The 14,853-nt window shown below is 37.8% G+C and overlaps 1 protein-coding gene and 1 long non-coding RNA gene across 2 annotated transcripts in view; one reads left to right on the plus strand and one right to left on the minus strand.

Moving 5' to 3' along the window:
• ngfra (nerve growth factor receptor a (TNFR superfamily, member 16)) overlaps nt 1–5,089 on the plus strand; it is a 38,639-nt gene extending 33,550 nt beyond the window's left edge. The window contains exon 6 of the mRNA XM_007567721.2: nt 1,998–5,089. Coding sequence (XP_007567783.1) covers nt 1,998–2,050 — 53 coding nt within the window. The 3' untranslated portion in view covers nt 2,051–5,089. The remainder of the gene's footprint in view (nt 1–1,997) is intronic.
• LOC107838105 (uncharacterized) lies at nt 2,600–7,773 on the minus strand. Its single transcript, XR_001664168.1, has 2 exons — nt 4,326–7,773; nt 2,600–4,291 (listed from the first exon to the last, which is right to left on the minus strand). It is a non-coding gene; the product is annotated as an uncharacterized LOC107838105 (long non-coding RNA).
• Nucleotides 7,774–14,853: the final 7,080 nt, after the last annotated feature.

Raw genomic sequence — 14,853 nt, forward strand, 5'->3', positions numbered from 1 at the left:
TTACCACGTCAGGAGGGATTCATCATTCCTCCTGCATGGCTGCGGTTTGCTCCAGAGGCTCTTCCCAGAAAACCTCTGAAGAAAGGTGCAAGGCTTCTTGATCTAATGTGAAAACAGTAGAAAGCCTGAACTAAGCCTCAAGGGCAGCTTCATCTGATTTATTATTTACAAAACTCGTCTTTCTTCAGCTGAGATAATAGTTTTAATGTGTCGATTTTTTTTCCCGTAGAAAAACGAGTCAGTAGCAGAAATATGACAAAATATTTATGTATTTATACAGCAATGCAACAAGGAAGAAATGTTAATTTAATGTTATTGCTAAAGTAATAAAAGCACGTCTAATACACATAATACTATTTTTTGTGCAAAGGGAGGTAAAACAATGGATTAAGTGATTAAACAATTAATTTGAGATTTTAAAGTATATATTTTAAGCCAAACAAAGGCCAAATTCAGAGTGAATGTCTGGAAGTCATAAAAATATTGATATGCTATTTTAAATAAGAAAGATTAAGATTAATTTTACATATTAGAAAACTGAAAAACCCATGAGAGAAAATGATTTTTTCATAGATCTGACAGAACAATTTCACTTCATTTTTTATTTCATTCACTCAATAATACATTTTAATAGCTCATGTAACAACTCAAAGGAATCATGAATAAAAAAGGAGCAGAAAGTATAAACTTAAATCTGCCTCCCATTTACATAAAGAAAAAAACTATTTAACTCAGAATACACACAGATGTACACACATCTGTGTACATCTGGGATCAAGGAAAATGTGTCACGATGGTGAAGTGAAAGCTGTGGAAATTGTGTTTAGATCATTTTACATAGAAGACAGAGAAAGAAGAACATTTGTGTGTTTTTAAAAAATACACAGATGTATTTTTTTTTTAAAAACACATAATTTCAAATTTCTTGAGATTCAGATTATTTCATCTCACTGGTAATTTTTTTCCATAAATGGACATCTTTAATTGAAATTGATCTTTCCATAATTATTGTTCTGACTTTAAAACTTTTGAATTTGAATTTTTTAAGGGTTTCTCTTCTTACAAAAAATTTACATGTACGTTTAAAATTTTAAATAGATTTTACATAAATTTATTTTATACATTTATTTATAATTGTAAAATAATTTATATATGTAATAACTTTTACATATTTTTTTAATTTACATAAAATCACAAAATATTACATGAATTACGTAAAAAATATATATGTAAAATTAATTTTACAAAATGTACATTTTTGTAAAAAATTTTTTTTATACATTTTACAAAATTCATGTAAAATTTTGTGAGGCTTTAATCTAATTTTGTATGAATTTATTTTACAAAAAATAACTAGAAATTAATTGATAAAGTATAAAATTAATTGAAGTTATTGAAAACTTTACGTCTAACACAGGAAACTGAGTAGATATCTTTGCTTCCAGTGTTTGAGAGCTTCGGCTCTGCTGATGGTTCCTGTTTAAACAAGCAGGAAGAAAGTTCTGGACTTTGGCCATCACTGGTCAGACCAGACAGGAAGCTGAGAGGTCCGGTTTACCAATCTCAGTGCAGATATATTGATGAAATTTGTGTTAAAGTTTCTCTCGGGTGGTTCTCTTGGAAGCTTTTGACGAAACGTTAAAGATAAAATTGGTTGCGTTGCTCTTCCCTGACACAAAGATGCATTGATAAAGAAAAGAAAACACCCAGTGCACTTCGGGGTCCGCTCAGAATCGTCTCTGCATTCCTGAGGCGTTTCCCTGGCTCCCCTCAATATACGACAGGTTAAGAGGTTTGTGGGAAACTGGAGCGTTTGTTTCCCATCCGCAGCTAGCTAATGGCTTCAGCTTAAGTGGTTCGGATGGATCCATAACACCACAGGGCCCCCTTCAGGGAAGAGTTTGTTTAGAGGAGGCAGCCTTTTGGGATTAAACCGCGATGGCACAAGTGAGAAATTTCTCTCTCGTGACGTATTTCTCATTATTTCCTCTCTGCAGTGGTGAGGGTAGATGGAAGCCCCCAGCCCGACTCGCCTCCACCCGAAGTCTAAGGAAGAAGAGGAGGACGAATTGGCAGGGAGCAGAAGGAAGGGGGTGCCACGCAGAGAATGTAAAAACAAGACATCGATTCATAATTCAAGTGGCCACAGAAAAACGTACACAACCCTCCAGTATGCTTGGGGCAGCCGACGGAGACTCTTCGTCCCTGCATGTGGAGTCAAACTGTCATATAGCGTGCCTGGACCCTGAATCTATGGCAATATCAAACAAGAACACGTATAACGACATGCAACATAGTTTTAGGAGCTGCCAGATTAACCTGTACTTCCCTTTCAACATCTCAGTTTTTAATTCCATGTTTATGCTTTTTTTTTAGTATTATTTTTCTTTATTTGAAGGGCATTTTTTTCCCTTCCTGTCTTTCTCTGTTGGCATCAGAGATCCAAAGACAGCAGGGGTGCCATGAGCAATTCCCAGCTTTTTCTGGAATTTCTTTCTTCCCTTTCATTTAATGACAAATCTTAATGTCATTGTTTGAGAACGGCTACAAGGATTCATCCTAGTGACTCATGTTTTGATGAGGCTGCTCAGTAATTAACGTTTTTTTGAATAATTAGCTGGCTCTTCCTGTGTGCAACAGACATAAACTCCCTCTCTAGCAGTGCCTCCAGGGATTGTATTTCAGCAGCTTCATGTTCATAATGTTTGTCTCATGTTTGTGTTTGTGCGGTTCTTTCATTTCGAGGCTTTAGTTACACGACCGAATCAGCAGGCTGCCTTCACTGGATGTGCAACGTGAGAGGAACGTCTCTGGACTCAGCGCTGCTGCTGACTCACCGCGATGAGTCGTCTGAAGGGAAACGGGGGTGGGGGGAATCCATTTACGGAGCCAAAAAACAAACAAGCAAACAAAAAAGGATCACGACTGCTAATTAAACTTCTTAAATGAGTTTGGGACCAGAAAAAAAAATCAAATCTGCAGGAGGAATCCCATCCACAGTCATTCTTCGGTGAAATTGGGACAGCCCTCAGAGGAAGCCGGCACTTCCACCTCCACAAGCTCACTCCTACCGTAAAACACACAGCCTTACTTACACAAGGCTTACCTGGGAGGCGGGTAGTAATTACCTCAGGGTTTTAGCTTCATTTACCCTCTGCTTGCAACACAGTTCCTGCTGAAGCCTCAGTGTGACATCATATTTTCATTTTCCAATGCAGAACCACCCGACATTCACTGCATTTCCCAGTTGAAATCAAGCACTTAAGCACAGGCTTGCATCTCAGGCCTGGTGGCATCTTTTTTTATGGAATGCCCCCCTTTAATGTGCCCCTTCCTGCTGCTTGAAGCGACTGTAGAAGTGAGCTTAAATACCATGTAAAGGACACATACTGTAGCCGAGCTTGACTGCATTCATTGCTTACAGTGGCACATAGATTCTCAGGATTTAACTTGTAGTATGACTGAGATTAAATGAGTATTTAGACAATTTAAAATAAACAGTAGCGAAATAAATACTTTGATTTGGTTGTTTACATCCTGTTGATGTTATCAGTGCAAATTGTTGGCTTATATCTGGGTAGTGAACCAGATTCTTGTCCGTTCAACCAGCACCAGTAGTTTAAATAATGTGTTACATGAGCACTTCGTTAAGGGGAGACGGGTTATTGTTTACAATGAGGTGGAAGCTAATGCTGTGTTCACGCCAAACACGTTTTGAGCATCAGACACGTCTGGTGCCTGACGCTCAAAACGCCAGGCACCAGACCGGACGGTCTTTCATCATCCTCTTTTTCGACACCTTCTCTTCCTGTTGAGGGAGTTAGTTCTCCACTCTCCCTTTCTAGGGAAGTTTTTTCTGTTTCCTGAGCATGAACTGGAGACATTTCCTGTGATTCATCCAACTCAAGGTCCCAACATTCCAACTCAAAAGTTATAGGAGGGAAATCGTCCAACTGTGGACATGGGTTGGAAGGTTGGAACGGTCCACATAGGCCGTTCAAAGCCTATGTGGACGTTTCACGAGTCTAGCGCTGCGTGACTTAAAGCGTTTTGAGCGTTTGACGCGCATCCAACACGATGCTGGAGTTGGAAAATCTGAACTTTCACTGCTCAACGCGGCGCATCAACCAATTAGAAACTTGGCTATGTGACATAAAGGCCTGTAGTTGGTGTCCTGTCAGGAGATCCAGGCACTGATTAGCTGGTGGTCAAACTGGGCTCAAGTGAGATGAAAACACTGCTGATAGCGACCGTCGTCAGCGCCCAGCTAGCTTATGAAAACTCACAACTCCTCTAAATTATCTGGTAAATTCAAACACGTAGACACATTCTGTTGATTTCAATAAATAAAACCTAGACAGTGTTTCATCTGCCATTGTTCAAAGAAAGAAAGGGAAAAAATTCAAGAAGCTCCAACGCGCATTGTGCCGTTATCAACCGTCACTGTTTTTTGTTCAATAGAAACTGAACATAAAATGTTCGTCATCTGAGCCTCCGCTATGACTGCAGAAGCTTTCACTGCATAATAATTTGGTGTCACTCTCTCAGTTTTTCGCCATTGTACAAACAGACCAGCAACGGAAAACAACGGCTCGTCCCAACTCAGGTCTAGCACGATTTTGATGTGCGTCCATATAGACTCTGAATGTATCCAGATGCGGCTGATGCTCAAATCAGCCGCTTTTGGTGTGAACGCAGCATAAGCATCAGGCGTTTGACTTCAAAGCTGCTGAAGCCAGAGGTGTTTGTGACAAGCAAAGCGTGTTCGGTCTGAACGCAGCATCAGGGCCAAAAGTGCATGCGCATTTGACGATGAGCTAAAACCACAGCGCCATCTAGTGGCCTGGCATGACAACTCCAGCTGACTCAAGGTGCGCAAGAGGAAAATTTCCCCAATTAACATTGGAAAATACCGGCAGTTTCCAGGCAATGGTCTTCTGTAAATGTAGCCTTATTGGCCATTTACAATAAAAACTTGGTGGTTCACAGTCAATTAGCCATAATGCTAGTGGACTGCAAAACGAAACATGGCAATTAAGCTAACTCAAAAGAACCAGCTGATGGAAAAGTAGAACAAAAAATGAAGTTTTAAAAAAGAAAACTAATTTAGTTACCATTTTGGGAATTGCTTCACTCCATCTAGCCTTTTGCTTGAATTACCACAAAGGTTATTCCCAGTTTCTTGAATATACATAACCTCATCACAGACAACAAATTGTCCGCCTAATCTTAGTCAAAGTTTTGTGAAAAACTATTTGCCCTTTTAAGATTTCTTCTGTGTTTGCTGACAGTTCAATTTCATTTCCAAAGTAATCCCTCAAATAAAATCTGCCAGACAAAAGAAGTAAGAAGATCTTTTCTCTTTTTGACAATCTGGAACACTAAATCTGAAAATACCCAAGTGTGAGAAAAATGTAACAGAAGACATACATTTTCACTGAAGTTTGAGCACATAAAGCTCACAAAAGTATGGCATTGCCCTGCCTAAACCCTGTAGCTTTAATGCATATTTATTTAACAAAGAGGCAAAAATAGTAAAAATCACTCAGTACTGACATTATTCCCAATTTTTCTTTATTAGAAACAAAAAATATCTAGCTTGCTAAGTTTAACAAGTTACAGTAACGTCTCCTTTGTTTACTATGTTGGTGAGGAGAGCAGGTTTCAGATAACCTATATGTATCAAAAGGATGTGTGCCTGTCTGTAGACGTGGTATTTTTAGGTAGGAAAAAATGTTTTATTGCATTAGAATATAAGAGACATGAATGAATAGTCTGATCAGATGACAGTTGTAGGATTGGCATAGATTTGTCTAGAAATAACCAAATTGCAAATGTTAGAATAAAATAAATCAGTGTGAAACTCTCCAACTTACAACACATTTTGCTTAGAGAGTCACTTTCCAACAATATCTGAGAGGTATCAGTTTCGTCATTTTATTCTCAACAAGAGTGTGAATGCAGACAAAACCTTTAAGGAAACGAAAGATGTTTTTTTAGCTTGTTAGCGGCGCTTTTAGAGTTTAGTGATAGATAGGAAATGTCTCGCCGAGGGAAGAAAACAGTGAAAATGACTCATTACGTCCTTTGTGGCTCTGCATGGATCAATCACTCGGCCACAAACACCCCAAGACAATTAAACTTTCTGGTTGCCTCACTTTTGATTCATGAATCAGTGCAGTGTAATAAATGAAAGCAAACAAAAGTCTGCTGTAGTTTGCAGCTCTGTAGCAGATGTTGGTGTGAACACGTAACCACACACACACAGGAGTGTATGATTCACTCCTCTATTGAGAGCTGGAGTGATTCATCCTGATCCTGCATGAGGGACTGGCATTAAAGCAGACTTCGCTACACTTCGTATGAGTGACCAGAAAGTTGATTTAAAGGGAAAAAAAAAACTAATTTTCTTCATCTCCATCCCCCCGCTGAGGTTCCATCAGCCCTCCAACAGTGCACTCATCCTGCCTAAAGCTGACGTATTCCCCTTTTTCCAACAGATTCAGACACTTTGTGAGAATGTACAGCCTGGGAAGAAACAGAAAAATATGCAAGACATGTTCAAAGGAATAGTTTTCATTAGGGATGCACGATATTATCAGCATAGCATCGTATCGGTCGATATTAGCTGTAAAATTTAATATCGGACATTCCATCAAATATAACTCACCGATATAAAAAGTGTTGTTTTTATAGAGCAAATGAATACATTTGACGGTAACCATACTGCAAGTTGAAAGTGTTACATCATTTTCAGTCTCTTTCTAGCATTTGCATTTGGTAGCAGGCTAAATTGACAAAGACAATACAGTATTTTAATTCCACAGTAGAGAAAGCCATATAGTTTCAGTAAGTAGGTATAGGAAAAAAAATATCGGTATTGATGACGGTTATAGGCGAAATGAGTTTTAGCATATCGGCATAACGAACAAAAATCCAATATCGTGCATCCCTAGATTTCATGTTTGCCCCATTTCTGCAGGTCTGAATTGATTTTCTCCTTACATTTCCAGTTTATTAGTAGTATCTTGAAATAAGCATTTTTTTTAAGTGAGCACTTATTAGATATGATTGCACTCAAAGAGTGTACCACAGTTCAAGTGCCTGTGTACAGTGTCTAACGTTTTTTGAGTTCAGATGTTTTAACTGTTACTTATGTTTTTATTTTGCATCTTTTTTCCATTTGTGTTTTTTATGTGCTTTCTTTTATATATTTTAGAACTAATGAAGGATTTTCATGAACTGAAGTCACAAACATGGAGCCTTGGAGACTCACGAAAACTGTAAAATCTTGGCACCATTATAGAGACTTACATTACAAACAGGTTGCCAATGAACACATACTGTATGTTAATATGATGTATTAGGGTCATGTAGCATTTTGAAAGCTTAAACATGTTGCCAGGTACTTTCACAAGGCTGTTTGTCAACAGAAATGAGCGCTACTGTACAGATTCAATGCATGTACAGTAGTTTTATCAAGTACCTCCATTATAGAGGCATCAAGATATGTAATCTGCAGCATAGTGATGTCTGTGGGGAGGCTCACTGTGAATCTCTGAGATTTTAATACTTGATACAAACACATCAGGACTTGGTCCTCCCTTCCCAAAAAAATGCTGAATGTCCTATGTAGTTACCTACTAATGTAAAATGCATTGTGTAAATGTGAATTTCTTAGAGTTGATACGAGATAGAAAAACATGCTTTAAATAAAACGGAAAAAAAACTGAAATGTGTGCAACAGTAATAAAATCACAATAAAAAGATTTCATTGCACCATTTGTCTCGTATACGTTTGTTGTCAGCGTGAGATTGTTTACGTCGAGATGCATAGATAGATCTGAGGTTTGTATTTTGTGACAGGCTTACTTCCTCCAAGTACTGCGGTAAAAAAATATATATTTTCAGAATATATATATTTCGTTAATGCGACCTCTGATATATATATATATATTTTTTATTTATTTATTTTTTTTACAAATTATACTAAATAAAGACATGAAAGCAAAGCCACAAGAGGAGGAGGATGGAGGTTCCCAGGTTCAGGTGGTGTATCTGAGTCGTCCAAAGGAGAGAAGGTGAAGCAACAACGTTTGCTTCATTTCTAGTTCTTTTTGGCAAACGTTTTCACTAGATTTAACTGTTTAACCCACAGTCTTAGCACAATGCTCAGGAAGAGTGCAGCAGATGTCACGGTCGGCCAACTGGGTGACCCGTCAGCTCTTCAGTTAACGAAACTACAAAAAAATCTTATAAACCAGCGAACAGCCAAAACCGCACATATGGTAAAAATGTCAGGCGGGATCCAAACCACCGCTCTCAGAACTACAGGAGGTTTCAAACTCCACTCATTCATTTTTAGCTTACAGAAAAAGAGTCAAGCCACCAAATAAACAAAAGTAAACTGACCAATAACATTTAGGATTTGGCGTGCCCACCCCCACAGACTCGCACAGATGTGCGCTACGAACAAGATGACACAAAAGATCTTTTTCTTAATCCATAATTTTAAAAGAGGGTTGGATAATAAAAAATCCCAAAGATATTTTATTTTTTTACTTAAAGGAAAATCTCAAGTACAGCTGTAGGCGCTCCTGCCCCAAATAATGTCTGCTTCTGCTTCCACAGCATATATGAAGTAAAGTATTGGTAAGGTGCTGCTAGTTATATCCAACTGGGCAACTAATCTTCTGCAAGCCTTACCACCACTTTAAAAATAGAAATCTGTCCGCTTGTCTCACTGGAATATTCCCAGCTGTTTCTGCTCATCAACCAATGCACATCATTGCACAGTGAGAGACAATATTTGCAGATGGAAAATATTTCGTACAGTTGTCAAACTTCCTAGAAGACAATGTCCCAGCACATTCACTCCAAGGTCAGACGTAGGAATGCTCAGAGAAACTTCAACCTAAAATAAACACGGCTTGTTTGGAGTGGTTTCCATGAGAAAAGTATGGAAGCATGACGTAGAGTTGTTAAGATGCAGACATGTCCTCGAGACGGATGGGATTAAAGTGGATAAATATGCATGCTCAGTGTTTTACCAATCGGCGCAAAAAAAGTAGTGCTCAGTGTTTGCTGAAGTAAACATGGACGCTAACGATTTTGAAGTTGTCCAATTGGAGCCTATACATTAACAACTTTATCCTCGTTATCGTCTGCCATGGTTGTTTTTTCCCCCACTTGCAGGATGCAGATAAGTGACATTTGTTGAGCATCAATGACATTAGATTCTGGTCACATTTGAAAACATCAGATACGAATCGGATATCCAAGCGGCCTGAATTGCATTTGAAAAAAACCCAAGCTGTGTTGTTCAGACTGTCATAAAAATATCAGATACAGGCAAAAAAAAAATCTGAATTGGGTCACTTCGAGCTGCAGTGTGAGTGCAGCTTAATACAGCAAAAATGCAAAATTAACTCGTACCAATTGTCAAGCATGGTGGTGGAGGTATTATGATTTGTTGGAGGTTGTCTTCCAACCTTATGTTATGCATCTGTAGCTGGTATCAAGTCAGACATTATTTTTATCACGGTGTTGTCAAATACATCCAAAAATACTACAGCAGATCTCTATTAAAGTTTTTTTAAAAAGGTTTTGCAGTGCACTCAAATGACAATGGCCTGAAAACATTTTTATTTGTAGTTTTTGTGACTTTATTATACAGGATGTTGGGAAATCATGCAGTGCTTCAGTAAACATTTGCCTAATTTGTCTTCTGACAATTTATTTATATTTTAACAAAGACCTGGGCATTATACTGCAAAACTGTGGTACTGTCAAACTCCCAATAAAGCTGCTTTATTCATCATATTTGTATGTTTTTGTTTGGAAGTAAAGTTAGTCTGGAAGTGTGACTAAAATGTACCTGGCATTTTAAATTATGGCTCCGTCTAACAGACAAAAAACCCCAGATACATTTCTGTGTCCAACTATCCCCATTACAGGTCGCTGCAGACTTGAGAAGTAAAGCTTGTGACGAGGTTTTCTATCCACCTTCGCATTTGCCTGCCTCAAAATACGAAGAGAGAATTTATCTTTGTTGGCTGTTCATGGTTTCTCTCCCTGCAATCTGCTAGTAGCAGCACTGATTCAGCTCATTACTTCTGTCTCTCTGGATTTGATGCAGAGCTGTGCAGTGCTGACACCAAGTGAAGCATTACGGCCTTGAAGGAGAGCGCGCTTTTTAGAAATTTTGTCCAAAATTTGCTTGTGCTGCAGATTTTCCTCCAGTCTCAAGATGGTGAAAACTTGCAAAAATATATAAATATATATTTAGACATAGCAGGGTTTTTCCCAGGCAGGATGGACTGGAAACCTGGTGTGCTCAACTGGTAAGACTCATCTAAAATGTGCAGCATTATATGTCTGATGGTAACAGTCTTTAATATTAACTGTTAGTGATGTTGGACTTTTTGTCATTTGGCTTTGCAAACAACCTGTAAAAACATTTAGCCAAAAACCATCCTGGTTTACTAACTCCTTACAGGCTACTTTTACAAATTATTTTCGTTCAGCACATGCTAAATAAACCTGTTTATTGTAAATAAATTCAGGATAAATGCCATCCTGGATGCTTTTGTTGCAATAAAATTTCTATTTTAGAATTTATAAGTTAATTTGTCACGTTATACCATATCAGAACCAGGGGGTGTCAAACGCATTTTCATTTTGGGCCATTTAAAAAATCTGAATGCTCTTAAAGGGCCGGTTGTGCCAGGATGTACTAATAAAACCATTAAACTGCTAAAATATCAATAAATAGCTGTTTGTTTTAGTATTCAATAAGCGTTTCTTGTCTGCTTTTCTTTTCTTTCTGCTACCATCTTCTTTTGGAGTAAATGCCAGTTAACACTGGTTGCTTGATCAGACAGATTCAGCTCAGCTTTGAAGCCAGTTCCACGTGGGTTTCGGATCCAGTTTGCCATAATTAGTTTGGATGTCTCTTTGTTTTGTTTTGTTTTTTCTGTGGTGATCTGAGGAACGTCACCACAACCAGTTTTGTGCTTGCTGTAAAACACAAGACCTCTGGTACTCTGGCTAGATTTAATTTCATACCTGACTGCTTCATGAAAGTATTTTTTTACTTGGATAATTTTTTCTATTTTCTGTGGAATCATTTCCATCCATCCATCCGTAGCCACTTCATGGTTTTCATGGCCATGGGGGCAGGTGCTCATCTCCAGCAATCTGTGTTCATGAAGGGATAACTGCACAGGAAAACTCTCACATCATCTAAGGATCATTCATAGGTAAATTAATCTAGCATGCATGTTGTTGGAATGTGGAAAGAAGAAAAAGTGCCCAAAGAAAGGCGATGCATGAAAAAGGGAAAAGGAGAACAAGCTGGAAAGTCTCAAACCACTTTTGCTAGCAAATCTATCTTCTGCTTTAAGCGCACCTGTTCAGATAAGAGTGCTGTAAAACAAACAGAAAAATAAAATGAGCCTAAATATAGATCTTTTATAGTGCTTTATCTTTCAAGTAAGACAATAATTATGAAAACATTTCCCAGATGCAACAAAACGTTAAGAAACCAGGGATTATGAGCCTGGAGGCCACCAGGCTTTATTTGTGCCCCCACCAGGCTTAGCATTGTTTATTTATTCAAATTTCCTGTCAACTTTAAACATTTTTTAACTCAAAAACACGACGGTTCACTGGATGAACCCCAACCACCAGGTTTAGCAAGTTTTCTGGGGGAAACCGTGGAAACTGCTGGCAACTTCATATTGACTGTGGAACTGATGTAGTTAAATATTTTACTACAGGATCTTAGCTGGTATTTTTCAACATTCTTGAGCTATATATATATATAACAACTTTATTGTTGACAAACAACCAGTTTCTATAATAAGAAACTGATAACTGTTGAAAACCACCTAATAGCTTAACCTATCCCGTCTGTAAAATCTGTCAAAAGTCTCAGAAATCGAATTTGGACTCAAAAGGTTTGCACAAAAACATCCAAAATGCTTTTCTGGAGAAAAAAAAAAGCGTCAAGCAAATAAAAATAAAACTCAGAAACCAGAAAGTATGAAGTGATGGAGCTGCTGCCAAACCGCAGTTAAAAGCAGAACCATATGTGACTGTCTAAAGGCTGGGACTGTGGTTCTCTACAATTTTATCACCACTTAAACTTCTTGGGGTCCAGAAGGCTCGCTTTCTGTGTCCGATTTATCTTCATCGATAACTGCTTCACAGACACTAATTGGCATGATGTAAGGAAAGATCGAGTACAGTACAGATGCACTTGTGGCGGTCTTGCATCAGTTTGTGGGAAAATGCAGCACATTTTTTGGTGCTGAATAGTTTTTACCCCCCTCTGATTGATTTACATATGGGATCCTCAATGCAACCAACAGACCAGGACTTACAGACAAACTAGGATTTTAATTTTGTCAGATGGAGGGAAAAAAATCAAAACTCTTTTTTTCTGTCAAAGTGAATCAAGATTTTGTCGTAACAGATGAAAGCCATGAAAGGATGAAAGGAACAGGCAACAATCTGAAACCTGTTTTGAGCACTGCAGATATATTTAATACAGAATAAAGGTTTCTAAAAATACTCAAAACCGGCTTTGCTTACAGACTATTTCACGTCCTGTTGGTTTTCTAGATGTTTATCAGAGATCTAAAACAATTACTACTCACTGGAACACATGGATCACAAGCAGGAAGTCGATTTGAACTTTACCCAGCAGGGCCATCGAGCTTCATCAGCACAAAGCTTTGCTCAAATGGTACAACATATCTAATCAGCTTAAGGTGTTCCTGAAGTAAAAGTTCATCTGCAAATAGAGCAATATGCTTATCAGACTGAGATAAAGCTGAGAATGACGTCATAATGGGCCAGGATTGCATTGCTTTGGTGGGAAGTGCATTAATTGTGACAGATTGGACTTTCTATACATCAACTGCTCACACTCATTAAAACAAACAAAACAAAAACACAGAAGTGCACACGTGTCAAACTCAAGGCCTCGGGGACAAATCTGGCCCGCCGTAGTTTTTTATGTGGCCCTTTAGACTCAAAATTACATCAATGAGTCCCTCCGGCTTTTGCACAAACCTGCAAAATTCACACAAAATCAAAAAATACCCACATTTTTTCACAAATTTTTACTGAAAACTTCTCTCAAAATTGGCCAAAAACATTGGGTTTAAGTGACTGCTGCATCAGCCTTACTTGATGTCAAGTCAAATCCGTGATTGATACGACCATTAATAAAAAGTCACATTTAACATTATACATTAGCACAGATATCATAAAAATTCCTTGCAAATATTTCTAAATTAACACCAAAAATTCTGTGACTTTGATTGCAAACAAAACCCAAAAACATTTTCAAAATCCTGAATGGACTGACTGACCGGTGTGAAAAGATGTTCAGTATTATTAATTTTAAGAAACATTGACTGAATGCTGAAACAAATAACTATTTATTGATATTTTAACAATTTAAAGGGTTTATCAATACATTCGGGCACAACCGGCCCTTTAAGAACATTCAGATGTTTGATTTTGCCCAAAATGAAATTGAGTTCAACACCCCGTTACAGAATTAGAAATCAACAGACCAGTTTTGCTTCCCCAACAGAGTCTAGCCACTGAAAGCCAAAATACGCCACACTGACATACAAAATGAATCAACCATTCAAAACACCAACCAGCATAAACCACTGTTCACATTCTGGTTACAATTTCATTCCGATTGACCCGAGTCCGATCAAAATGTTCCCATTTGAGCCATTTTTATTCCAACCTGCCATTGTTTCAGAAATGTTGAAAACTACCCAACATATCTCCAGACTCACCATTTCCAATCATTCTTACATTGCTTTGGTGTGGAGTGCTTCATACAACATCATCAAACTACTTTTCCTGCGTGATAATAGAGATGTGCACACCCTCTTCTGAACGACTAATAATTACTGGTGACCATAGTCCATTGATCACATACTTACACAATTTCATTTAATGAAAATAGATTAGCTTAATGAAAACACACCAATTTAAAAATAACAATTAATTTTTCGATAAGGATGATGTGGTTTTTCATCGGTTTAAAATTGGTTTATTTCATAAAACCGTGACAGAAACACTTTTTTGCATCACATGATCAACTGGATGTTGCCACTGGCGCAAACCACAAAGAAGATGACAACAGGAAGCAGTTGGAGGCTCATCCAGTGGAACATTTTCTAACGACACGTGTGATTTTAATTGCGTTTCTTATTTAACAGAAACACTGCAACATTGTGTTTTTTTCAACAATACTGGAATATTGACAAAATTTTAGAGACATTTGTAATGGGAACTCAGCTACTGAGAAAATACAAATTAGCGTGTCTTTTTTGTTTTTAACTTTCCATTTTAAATCCCGGAACAATTTGTAATGGAAACGAAGCTCATGACAGATGTTGCACTCTGTGCCTCTGATCTAAATTTAAAATAGACATGCACCCAAAATGAACTTGAAATTAACTTTTTAAAGAGAATTATTTATTTGACAAATGTCACTTTGAAAACATTCAGAGGTACTTGTTGCATGAGAATGTCATGGAAAAAAAAAAACTTCAAGGCTGGTTAAACATTAAAGCATATGTGCACAAAATGTTTTGGACAGCAACCTCAGTTATGCAATCTTCATCTGTAAGCAATGTGGGCTGACATTGGATGTTTGGATGTTTTTAGGCAGGAAGAAGGCAACGTGTGAGCATGTTTAACCAGGCTTTCAGTGGAGGAACCGTTCATGTTTATGTGGAAATACCTGACAGATAAACATGCAAGACGTCAGGGTAAATATACAGCATGCAACCCAAACAGCTGCCGTCAAAACAA

The sequence above is a fragment of the Poecilia formosa genome, unplaced genomic scaffold (genome assembly GCF_000485575.1).
Source record: "Poecilia formosa unplaced genomic scaffold, Poecilia_formosa-5.1.2 Scaffold212, whole genome shotgun sequence".
In the NCBI taxonomy this organism is placed as follows: Eukaryota; Metazoa; Chordata; class Actinopteri; order Cyprinodontiformes; family Poeciliidae; genus Poecilia; species Poecilia formosa.